Source organism: Bos indicus, chromosome 2 (genome assembly GCF_029378745.1).
Source record: "Bos indicus isolate NIAB-ARS_2022 breed Sahiwal x Tharparkar chromosome 2, NIAB-ARS_B.indTharparkar_mat_pri_1.0, whole genome shotgun sequence".
Lineage (NCBI taxonomy): Eukaryota > Metazoa > Chordata > Mammalia > Artiodactyla > Bovidae > Bos > Bos indicus.
In genome coordinates, this window is record NC_091761.1 from 53,208,667 (window position 1) to 53,221,160 (window position 12,494).

Here is a 12,494-nt window from a genome sequence, read left to right on the forward strand (position 1 = left end):
ATGTTAAAAAGCACAGATATTGCTTTGTCAACAAAGACTATAAAGAAAGCTGAACACCGAAGAATTGATGCTTATGAACTGTGGTGTTGGAGAAGACTCTTAAGAGTCCCTTGGACTGAAAAGAGATCCAACCAGTCCATCCTAAAGGGGTGTTCATTGGAAGGACTGATGTTGAAGCTGAAACTCCAATACTTTGGCCGCCTGATGCGAGGAACTGACTCATTTGAACAGACCCTGATGCTGGGAAAGATTGAAGGCAGGAGAAGGGGATGACAGAGGATGAAATGGTTGGATGGCCTCACTGACTCAATGGACATGGGTTTGGGTGGACTCTGGGAGTTGGTGATGGACAGGGAGGCCTGGTGTGCTGTGGTTCATGGGGTCGCAAAGAGTCGGACACAACTGAGTGGCTGAATGGAACTGAATACCACTTTGCCAAGTATGGGTAAAGAATACATTTTGTGCCAAGGACTGGGTAGGATACCCCTGGGGGAGACTAGAGAAGTGTGGGCAAATTGCTTCTGCCAAGTGTAAGTAACTAACTGAATGAATGGATGAATAGAGGAATGAATGAGTAAATGGTGAGAGATGCTCTCCTAATGTTGCTTCATTTGTAATCAAGAATGTTAGAAGCATTTAGGGCTTCCCTGGTAGATCAACTGGTAAAGAATCTACCTGCAATGCAGGAGACCCCGGTTCAATTCCTGGGTTGGGAAGATCCCCTGGAAAAGGGATAGGTCACCCTCTCCAGTATTCTTGGGCTTCCCTGGTGGCTCAAATGGTAAAGGTTCTGCCTGCAGTGTGGGAGACCTGGGTTCGATCCCTGGGTTGGGAAGATCCCCTGAGGAGGACATGGCAATCCACTCCAATATTCTTGCCTGGAGAATCTCCATGGCAGAGGACCCTGGGGGGCTCTAGTCCATGGGGTCACAAAGAGTCGGGCATGACTGAGCAACTAAGCACAGCACAGAAGCATTTAAAAAATATTACTGCAGTTTGTAAATGATTTTTTAAGGTGGGGAAAATAATCTCGAGAAAAAAGAAAGGAAACAATTAGTTTTTATGTAACAGCTGATGTGCTGCTGTAGTGAGGATTGAGACCATTTTCCTAAGTCTGTGAGAATAAACACACAGTTTTCATTAAACATGCCTTTCCCATAACAGGTCCATAAGCATTTCCCATGACTCTGCAGTTGGGTATCTTGGCTGGAAGAGGATCTGGCCATTAGAAGAAGGGCTCTAGATACGCTGAGTCCAGCCGTGCTGAGAGACTTGGCACCTTTATATGTTACTTTCTAACACCAACCCCAGCACAAAATGTCATCAGAAACCTACATAAACATTGGACTTATATTCACATAAATTATTTCTGTACTGAGGTGCTTTATGCCAGAATTTAGCAAAAACAACACTTTGAGTAAACAGAATTGGCATATAAATGTAAGAATATTAATTCAACAAAATGATCATAGAAAAATATAATCAACAGCACACACTTGTAAATCTTGTGAGAGGTTTTTGTGCCTTTGAGTTTTGTTGAACATTTCCATAGAGTTCCTTTAAGCTGATATTGCCAAAATGCTTTGAATTATCTGCTGCTTTACGGAATTGTAGTCTTTGTTTCATTAAAACATTTAGGAATTATATTAATAATCATTATATGTGATTAGGGCCTATCTAGTGCTGAATCTACAAATTCATTTTAAGAGAAAACATTGGGACGATGAAATTTAAGGCCAAATATGATTGCCCCTGTCAGCAAAAACATGGTTTTATTTTATTAAAAATCACCAATAAAATGCCATGGACAAAACATATAGTTTCTATTTATAGGCATTTTCAATTCTGCAATACCATGATATCTGCATGCCACAAGACTGTGTCTAGCAGGGTTTTCATTTTGCCTGGGGTATATACAGAAAAAGAGAGGTATAAAATCCTTTTTAAAATGTGCACACATCTTATTATGCACAGCTTCCCCCAAAGTCCTATTTGGATTTTTGTTCTAATATGACAGTGCTTACACTGTCAATACTGAGTATTTATAAGTGAGTGAAGATTTCCAGAAAATGATGATAATTTAACTATTGGCAATAATAACATTATAATATTTTCAGTGATCCATTTGGCTCTAAGTATTTATTAAATAATATTTATTCCTAAAATACGTACTCACACAATTACATGAGATTGTAACATGCAATAAAAGGACTTTTCTCTCTAAACTCCAATTGATTCCACTCCTCACAAATACCTCTCCTTGTGTTTATTCTGCTTTTACTATTTTCTATTCTCTCTCTGAACTCTCAGCTCAGCTCTCTGATGTGTTGATATGCTTTTCCCCAAAGCTGCTCACTTTACACACTTTCTCTACCCACTTGTCCCCTTCTTGTTATTCTCTCATTCCCTACTGATATGGGAATAATAGGATCCCAAGGCTGTCCTTACAGTATAATTCAAGTATGAATTTCCAGGAGTTGGAAATTGCAGACCATTTTTATTATGTTTCTATAATAAAGCCAGGTAACATTGAGAGAATTAAAATGGCTTTTCCCTAGCAGATAACTTGGTAAAGATTTCTTCCCTTGGTTCTACTGTTTTAAGAGACTGGGAGCTGAAAAGGGGAATAGATTCACCAATTCTTTTTCTGAAAACACCTCCATCTTTTACATGATATATATCCCCCTAGATCCTGGGAATATGTTGTAAACTTGTAACAGATGGTGATGAAGCTTCATATTTTTATACAATATAGTTTTTGAGATTCTGCATCTACTGTGGTGTATCTTCCAGGGAAAATGACCTTGAATGAATGAAGTCAGAGTCTGAAGGAAAAACACCCTACAGATAGACTACCTTAGAAATAATGAGTCAATTGGGTTTTGCTTTGTTCCCCTCAGTAAGATGAGATCATTTCAGACGAAAATTAGAATGTTGAAATATAGGAATCAAAGGTCATCTTAACACTGGAGGTGTGTCTGTTAATTGTTCCAGCAAAACTAGTTAGGCGTATTCTGTGCTGAACAGATACATGTGGAAGATGGAACATCACCGTTTACAAGTAGGAGCACTATTGGGTAATGGGGGCTTACCAAAATTTGTTCTGGCACAACGTCTACCAGCCTGAATGTTAGGAGGGTTCTAACACTGTGAGTACTGATATTTTATGAATGTTTTATCACTGGCGGGAAAACAGAAGTTTGCAATTGAATCAACAACATGTCAGACAGCAAAATATTAAAAAAAAGAACATTAGTGGGAATTATTGATGTCCCTACTGTGAAAACAAACTGGAGTTAATAAGAAACTTGATCCTCTTAACTGATTAGCAACAGTCAGGTTTTAATTGCATGGCTTTCCAGACAAATCAAGTGGTGCTGTTAATGTGAGCATTGGTTGTGTAGAGGGTGCAGTATTGGGGGAATGGCTGTACGTTCAGTTACCCACCTCTTTTTTCGACAGCTTCAATGCACTGCTTTACAAACCGTGGAACTGTGGACTTTTCACGTTCACACAGTGTGTGCAGATGAGAGCCAAAAATTTGATCTGCAAAAGAAACAAAGATGAGCTTCATTAAAATCCAAGCTTGCGTTGTTCTTTAATTTGATTCTGTTTCCATATCCACTGAATGATGAAATCTGCATCTTGCATTGGAATCGATTTTTGGCTTTAATTCCAAAGTGTCTGTTGCAGACATGCAAGGACCATAGCTCCCTCCTTTATGGAACAGGACTCTGGCCCTAGAGAAAGAAAATGAACACTCTGCCATCGATTAGGCAGGGATGACTGAGTAAGTTATAGTCTCTCTGGGCTTAATTTCGCTGTCTATAAAATAATGACTAGGAATTAAGAAAACTTCGATGAATTAATGAATCCTAGTGAATTGGTGTCTCAGTGTTTGAGAAGAAGTTTATCAACAGTCATCAAAATTATGATGTTGTTAGTATATTTAGATTCATTCAATGGCACAATGATATCTGAAAAAAGCAAGTTCCAGAAGATTTACCTTGAAGTGAATGTTTTCACATTTCTCCTGCCTTGAATTTGCCCTTCCTCTAATCTAAGTATCCCTTTTCTTTTAGGGCTCAGCTCAAATGGTTCTTTCTCCACAAACTCTATCCGGAACTCTTATCTCAGCTTTATGTCTCCTGTAACATAGATTCTTTGGAATACCAGTTTCTCAGGATGTTAATAGGCGATTTGAGGGGGAAAGCCTGTAATCAAAATGATTTAGCAACACTGGGTTAAACAAAGTTAAACAGGTTTCTTTCATGTGTACTTATTTTCAGAGCCCGTGTTATGCCAATGTGCACTGGGAATCTCCAGGCAGGACTGAAGGACGCGCCAGTTACCAAACATATTTGAGTAAGATCCTTTTATTTCAAAGGGCATCTCTCCAGACTAATGTTTCCGAGAACACTGTGTGAAATTCTAGCCTAGCTCTCTCATTTGGAACATGATTTATGCTACCTTGCATTGTGTATTTTCACTTATAATATATGGAATGTATTCTCAAAGCAGATTCTCGAGTGCTGCATTGCTTATACTGTTCTTTCAGTCAAGCACAGTTTTGGGTCCATGGTGTTCAATTTACCATTTTAACCACTTTTGTGTGTCCAGTTTAGTGGCATTAAGTACATGTGCACTGTTGTGCAACCATCACCACCATCCATTTCCGGAATCTTTTTAAACAGCAGAGATGTTGATTATTGACAATGAAACAAATATTTAGTAGGTTCAAGGACTTTCCATCTCGCATGCAATGAAATCTAATTCCTTGACATCACCTCCAAGGCAGTAAACAACTGACTTTCCACCAATTAACTGACTTCATTTGCTTCCTCTCTCCTCTCTCTGCTCATCACTCGCTGCTGCCACTCTGTCTGCATCACTGATTCTTGTCCACGCCAAGCACACTTTTGCCTCAGGGAATTTGAACTTATTATTTCCTCTGTGTGGAAATCAATTATCCAGGTGATCAAATGTCACCCTCTTATTGTAGCCTTTCCTATCCACCTTTAAAAAAACTGGCAAGCCCTGCTGATAACAGATCTTCATGCTGCCCACAGCTTACTTTTCTTAGAGCACTTTACTCCATCTGACATATTACATTGATATGTTTACTGGTTAGTTGCTCTCCTTGCTTAGAATGCAAAACCCAAGAGAATAAGGGCTATTCCTATTTTCTTTATTACTGAATTCCCAGTAACTCGACACTCTTTGGAAAATACTAGAAGTTCAGTAAATATTTATTGAATTATTGACTATAAGACATCATCTTTTTCATCAGTAGAAGTTTTCAAAAATGTAAAACATATTTTTAGCACGGTTGCTGTTTGTTGTTCAGTCCCTCGGTCATGTCCGACTCTTTGTGACCCTGTGGACTACAGCACGCCAGGCTTCCCTGTCCTTCACCATTTCCTGGAATTTACTCAAACTCATGTCCACTGAGTCAGTGATGCCATCCAATCAGCTCATCCTCTTCATTCCCTTCTCCTCCTGTCTTCAATCTTTCCCAGCATCAGGATCTTTTCTAATGAGTCAGTTCTCCGCATCAGGCCACCCAAGTATTGGAGCTTCACCTTCAGCATCAGTCCTTACAATTAATATTCAGGATTGATTTCCTTTAGGATTGACTGGTTTGAGCTCCGTGCAGTCCAAAGGATTCTCAAGAGTCTTCTCCAACACGACAGTTCAAAAACATCAATTCTTTGGTGCTCAGCCTTCTTTATGGTCGAACTCTCACACCCATACATGACTACTGGAAAAACCATAGCTTTGACTATATGGACCTCTGTCAGCAAAATAATGTCTGCTTTTTAACATGCTCTCTAGATTTGCCATAGCTTTTCTTCCAAGGAGTAAGCCTTTTTTAATTTCATGGCTACACTCACCATCTGCACTGATTTTGGAGCCCAAGAAAATAAAGTCTGTCACTGTTTCCATTGTTTCCCCATCTATTTCCCATGAAGTGATGGGACCAGATGAAATGATCTTCATTTTTTGAATGCTGAGTTTTAAGCCAGCCTTTTCATTCTCCTCTTTCACCTTCATCAAGAGGCTCTTTAGTTTCTCTTTGCTTTCTGCCATAAGGGTGGTGTCATCTGCATATCTGAGATTATTGATATTTCTCCTGGCAATCTTGATTCCAGCTTCTGCTGCATCCAGCCCAGCATTTCTCATGATGTAATCTGCATTTAAGTTAAATAAGCAAGGTGACAATATACAGCCTTGATGTGCTCCTCTACCAATTTTGAACCAGTCTGTTGTTTCATGTCTGGTTCTAACTGTTGCTTCTTGACCTGCATACAGGTTTCTCAGGAGTCAGGTAAAGTGGTCTGGTATTTCTATCTCTTTATGTTTTTAGCGTAAGTGGGGGAAAATATAAGATGCAGCGTAATAGAATGGTAAATGATATGTTATTCAAAGGGATAGTCAACACAGATTGTGGTGAGACTTCAAGGAAATCACGATTGTCATCAATTTCTTAGGAAAGGTGATGGCTTGAGTTGAGAACAACTCAGCAAGTTAAGGCTAGAGCACTAATAATGCAATTTAATGTGGAAATGTGAGTTTTTGTCCAAGAGACAGAAAGAAGACAAGCTCAAAACACACATCAACATAATGTAGAGAAGTGGGAAATAATCATGAATATTTGCTTTGAATATCTGGTCTAGTAACAAAGATTCATTCAGAAACAGTAAGTCACCAACATAAGAAAGAATAACATAAAATATTATTTAAGAAAAATAATCCAGAACTTCAGATTTGATCATTTAAACTGGTCAGAGATTACAGAAAGGAAGCATTTTTATACAGAATAAAATCTTTTAATGATAGTCATGATTCAAATAAATTTCAGAAATATGTACCAAGTATCCTCTATAGTTGAAGCAATGAGTAGGCATATTAGGTTGTGATAAATATATCAAGAAGCTTATAATATTGTAGGGCTAACAGAAATATTCTGTTAATAAATAATAAATAGAATATATAGCAGGTATCACAAAAAGTACTTCGTGCAAAGAAAGAAGTTCTAAAGTATAAAGTTTTTTTCTGTCATTTAGTGCAAAGGTGGTATGTGGGAAGGGGGAGGTTGGGGGAGGATTTATGGGATGGAGATCATTCAAGAAAGATAGATTCTTGAATGAAGATGATGCTAAAGTCTGGAGAAAGGTTTCTTTCTTTACTTTTTTTTTCTGATAGGTAGATACAGGAATATGAAAAAGATGAAAATATTCTATTGTATTTACTCCTTCACTCATTCTGTTATTTAAAAGAAATCCTAAATGCCTGCTCTGTGTCAGGAGCTAGGAAAGGCACTGATAGCACAATAACAAAGACTCCTTTCCAATGCTCTAAAGTTTCTTGTCTAGTGGCGACGTCATATAAGGAAATAAGAAAGAACATGTCATCCTGAAGTATACTATTCCCAAGGAAGCACAGATCCAATGGGAACATGTTAGAAGGAGCACCTGAACAGCCTTGAGCACTCATGGAAGACTTCCCAGGGAAGAACTGAGTCCTCAAGATTAAGTAAGACTTAGCTTGGAGATGTAAGGAAAAGAACAAACAGGGCATTTGGGGAGGATGAAGGAGAGGTAAACAATCAGCGACGAGAGAGTGATGAGAAGAATCATCTTGGTGTGATTGTACAAAGGGAAACATACACTTTTTCTTATTTAGAGAAATCTTCATCCAAGCCAGGCTTCAGCAATATGTGAACCGTGAACTTCCTGATGTTCAAGCTGGTTTTAGAAAAGGCAGAGGAACCAGAGATCAAATTGCCAACATCTGCTGGATCATGGAAAAAGCAAGAGAGTTCCAGAAAAGCATCTATTTCTGCTTTATTGACTATGCCAGAGCCTTTAACTGTGTGGATCACAAGAAACTGTGGAAAATTCTGAAAGAGATGGGAATACCAGACCACCTGATCTGCCTCTTGAGAAATTTGTATGCAGGTCAGGAAGCAACAGTTAGAACTGGACATGGAACAACAGACTGATTCCAAATAGGAAAAGGAGTTCGTCAAGGCTGTATATTGTCACCCTGCTTATTTAACTTATATGCAGAGTACATCAGGAGAAACGCTGGACTGGAAGAAACACAAGCTGGAATCAAGATTGCCGGGAGAAATATCAATAACCTCAGATATGCAGATGACACCGCCCTTATGGCAGAAAGTGAAGAGGAACTCAAAAGCCTCTTGATGAAAGTGAAAGAGGAGAGTGAAAAACTTGGCTTAAAGCTCAACATTCAGAAAACGAAGATCATGGCATCCGGTCCCATCACTTCATGGGAAATAGATGGGGAAACAGTGGAAACAGTGTCAGACTTTATTTTTCTGGGCTCCAAAATCACTGCAGATGGTGACTGCAGCCATGAAATTAAAAGATGCTTACTCCTTGGAAGGAAAGTTATGACCAACCTAGATAGCATATTCAAAAGCAGAGACATTACTTTGCCAACAAAGGTCCATCTAGTCAAGGCTATGGTTTTTCCTGTGGTTATGTATGGATGTGAGAGTTGGACTGTGAAGAAGGCTGAGCACCGAAGAATTGATGCTTTTGAACTGTGGTGTTGGAGAAGACTCTTGCGAGTCCCTTGGACTGCAAGGAGATCCAGTCAGTCCATTCTGAAGATCAGCCCTGGGATTTCTTGGGAAGGAATGATGCTAAAGCTGAAACTCCAGTACTTTGGCCACCTCATGCAAAGAGTTGACTCATTGGAAAAGACTCTGATGCTGGGAGTGATTGGGGGCAGGAGGAGAAGGGGACGACTGAGGATGACATGGCTGGATGGCATCACTGACTTGATGGATATGAGTTTGAGTGAACTCCTGGAGATAGTGATGGACAGGGAGGCCTGGCGTGCTGTGATTCATGGGGTCGCAAAGAGTCGGACACGACTGAGGGACTGATCTGATCTGATCATGTATGAAGCTTTAAGAGGAGATAAAGTTTGTGTTATGCGGAGTCTTAACTATTAAGTCAAGTGGGCATTTATCTGAGAGCGTGAAAATGTGGCTGATTTGTTATACATACGCCATTTCCCTCCCAACTTCTTTCATATTTTAGAGTCCACTTATAAGACAGATTCTGATGTTCAAATGGTCTCCAATGACTTCTGCTTCCTTTGTAGCTTTCAGTTCAGTTCAGTTCAGAAGCTCAGTCATGTTCAACTCTATGTGACCCCATGGACTGCAGCACACCAGGCTTCCCTGTCCATCACCAACTCCCAGAGCTTGCTCAAATGCATGTCCATTGAGTTGGTGACGCTATCCTCTGTTGTCCCTTCTCTTATGGCCTTCAATCATGTAAATTTAGTTAGTTTAAAATTAGAGAGTTCTGGTTGGTATAATGCAAGGGGATATGACTTGGGAAACTAAAAAAGAATTTTTTTTTCCTGATGAAAGGAGAGGGGTACATGAAAGCATTCTGTCTTTTTTCCTTCATGAACATCAACGTGCAACTTTGCAATGCCTGGAGCTACTGCTGCAATCTTGTCACCATGAGACAAGAAGTTTGCAAGCCAAAGCTGCTGCTGCTGCTGCTAAGTCACTTCAGTTGTGTCCGACTCTGTGTGACCTCACAGACAGCAGCCCACCAGGCTTCCCCGTCCCTGGGATTCTCCAGGCAAGAACACTGGAGTGGGTTGCCATTTCCTTCTCCAATGCATGAAAGTGAAAAGTGAAAGGGGAGTCGCTCAGTAGTGTCCAACTCTTGGCGACCCCATGGACTGCAGCCCACCAGGCTCCGTCCATGGGATTTTCCAGGCAAGAGTAAGCTACAAGGACCTGAGACCTCAGTGATATTGTTGAGCTTCTAAACCTGTCCTAAAACACTTTCTCTATACTTCTTATATATGAGATAATATAAACAATTTTTAACTGGATATTCTATCACCTGTAACCAAAATATTCATAACCAAATGGTGGGGTTGCGGGGCAACAGATCGTGGTGAAGACTGAACACAAAAGATCTGTTGAGAAGCTAATGTGGTTACGTATGCAGATGTTATGAAGACCAGAATCAGGATAGGTTTGTGGTAAATTTAGTCATCATTGAGCATTCTTCTCCTCTTCTCGGAATTAGATTTATACTTTTACTACCTTTGCCATCTGACTGTGTGGTGAAACTCACTAGAGTGGGTGACATTTATTTCCTTCATTTCACTGATAGAGGGCTTGCCCAAATGATTACTTTGGACAATGTAGCCTGTGTAGAAATGACTGTATTTCAGTTCAACACTGAGGTCTTCAGACATGCTACAGACTTCTATGCTTGCTTCTCTGTTACTGCTGAATCAAGGTTTACCTGGGTAGCAGCTGCCCCTTCAGTCCGGGCTCCAGAGTAAATACATATAGCACAGAACTGAGGCTGACCCTTATTGAGGAGACAAGTCCAGTCAAACCTACAATGTAAAGCAGAGCGGTCCATTCAAGCCACAGACACATGAAAAATAAGTGCTTTTTGCTGTTTGCCACTGAGATTCTGTTTGTTAGACAGCAACAGCTTACTGATAAAGAATGATAACAGGAGACTGGAGTTTGGGTGATCTAAGCTATGCTGTGAGAATGAAAACAAAGAGACTTGATAGGACATGGAAACCAAAACTGGGGAGCAAATAAATAGAGAAAAAATTCTAAATTTAGCTAGAACGTGGAATTACACATCCATTTAGAATCAATCCTAAGATTGAGTCTCTTTGAAGAGACTCAAAGGAAATTTCTCTCACCTTAAAATTTAAAGTCATTATGTTTTATGTTATATTATGGCACTTCTTATTATGTATTCTCTACAGATCAATTCAAATCTATTTAATTCAATTCAGTGAATATTTCATGAGCACCTACCATATGCTGAGCACTGTAAAGAATTTGAAGATTGACATCCATTCATAACTATCTATTATATTCATAACTATCTACATGCCCACTGTAGCCTAGACATTGCACTCCATCCTGAAGATGCAATGGTGCATGAAGCATGATCTCCCACAGTCTGGGCGGAAGAATAGTTCTCACAATTATAATATGATGCAATTAGTGCTATTATAAGGGTGTTTATTAATAATAGCAAAGACTTATTGCATTAAGCCAGGCAAAGTTCAAAGTACTTTATTCTAACTTACTTGATCGTCATAGTAATTGTAACACTTTGGTAGTAGACACTATTACCATCCTGATTTTATAGGAGTGGAAACTGAGGCAGAAAGATACTGAGTCATTTGCCCATAGGTACAAACCATCAGGCTCTAGATGAAAAAAAAAAAAAAAGATAAGGACCTAACTCAGACAACGGAGAGATGTAGTGATTCTGCGGATTTGCAGACAGGATGCAGGAGGTGAGCTAACTCACTGGGCAAAGAGGATTTAAGTTTTTGCTTGATTAAAGGAGACTAAAATGCAGAAACCTGAGGGTTTGGAGAAGAATCGAGAGAGTTGATATTTAGGAGTTAGGATGGGTAATTCAGAACAGAATGTTGATGAGAAATCAAGGTGAAATTAAGAGGTTATTGGTGATCATAAGGAAAATGGCTTTTGTAGAATGAAACTGAAAAGCAGAGGCTTTTGGTCAAGATTTGAAGGGAAGGTGAGAAGTAGAGACAGCAAATAGACTTTTTTCAGGTTAGTGATGAGGATTCACTAATTATAAGGAAAGACAGGATTTGGGGAGGGATTATGAGTGGGGTGGAGAACAGAACATTTCAATTGCAAGGTATTTTTGATTTGTTGATTGCCAGAATGCTCTAGAGAGGGTGAGGGGCACTCCTAGCTACTTTCAGTTGTTCTGAGGCCAGAGGTGGGGGAGGTGCATTACTGCCACTTACTGGGTGGTCCAGGTAAGTGCAGGCAATCCCTCATGGGGAGAGAAAACAACCCTTCCCATATTGCCAACAGCGCTCTGGGGAAAAAAGAGTTGATATATGTTGAACTTCATTAGACAGGAGGGAAATGATTGCCTTCACTGGTTACCAGAAAGGTAAAAAAGAAAAATAATCACCTCATTTATATCCTGACTTTAAAGTGGCTACACTTACCCAGTAAGGCTCTGTAGAAGGACCTAGTCTTCCAGGTTAAAACAAAAAGTGAAAGTGTTAGTCGCTCAATCCAGTCCCACTCTGTGACCCCATGGATGGTAACCCACCAGGCTCATCTGTCCATGGAATTCTCCAGGCAAGAATACTGGAGTGGGTAGACATTCCCTTTTCCAGGGATCTTCCTGACGCCGGGATCAAACCCGGGTCTCTTGCATTGCAGGCAGATTCTTTACCATCTGAGCCACAGGGTAGCCCATACCTTCTGGGTAAACCTGATTAAATTAACGGTTGTCATGTGGCCCAAGCCGGGTCAGTGCAAGTTTCCCTCCAAAAGTTTTACAATTGGGACGCTACAGTCTGAGGTGGTATCAGGGATACTATCTGCTCCAGGGACACTGAGGGGCAAAGGGAGGCGTTTGGCGAGATGGCTATGTGCAGTGAGTGAGTGTGCA

The 12,494-nt window shown here is 40.0% G+C and overlaps 1 protein-coding gene across 3 annotated transcripts in view; it reads right to left on the reverse strand.

Moving 5' to 3' along the window:
• ARHGAP15 (Rho GTPase activating protein 15) overlaps positions 1 to 12,494 on the reverse strand; it is a 697,929-nt gene that overhangs the window by 249,098 nt on the left and 436,337 nt on the right. For all 3 annotated transcript variants that reach the window (XM_070799862.1, XM_070799861.1, XM_070799863.1), the window contains one exon: positions 3,448 to 3,546. In XM_070799862.1, the coding sequence (XP_070655963.1) occupies positions 3,448 to 3,546 (99 nt within the window). The remainder of the gene's footprint in view (positions 1 to 3,447; positions 3,547 to 12,494) is intronic.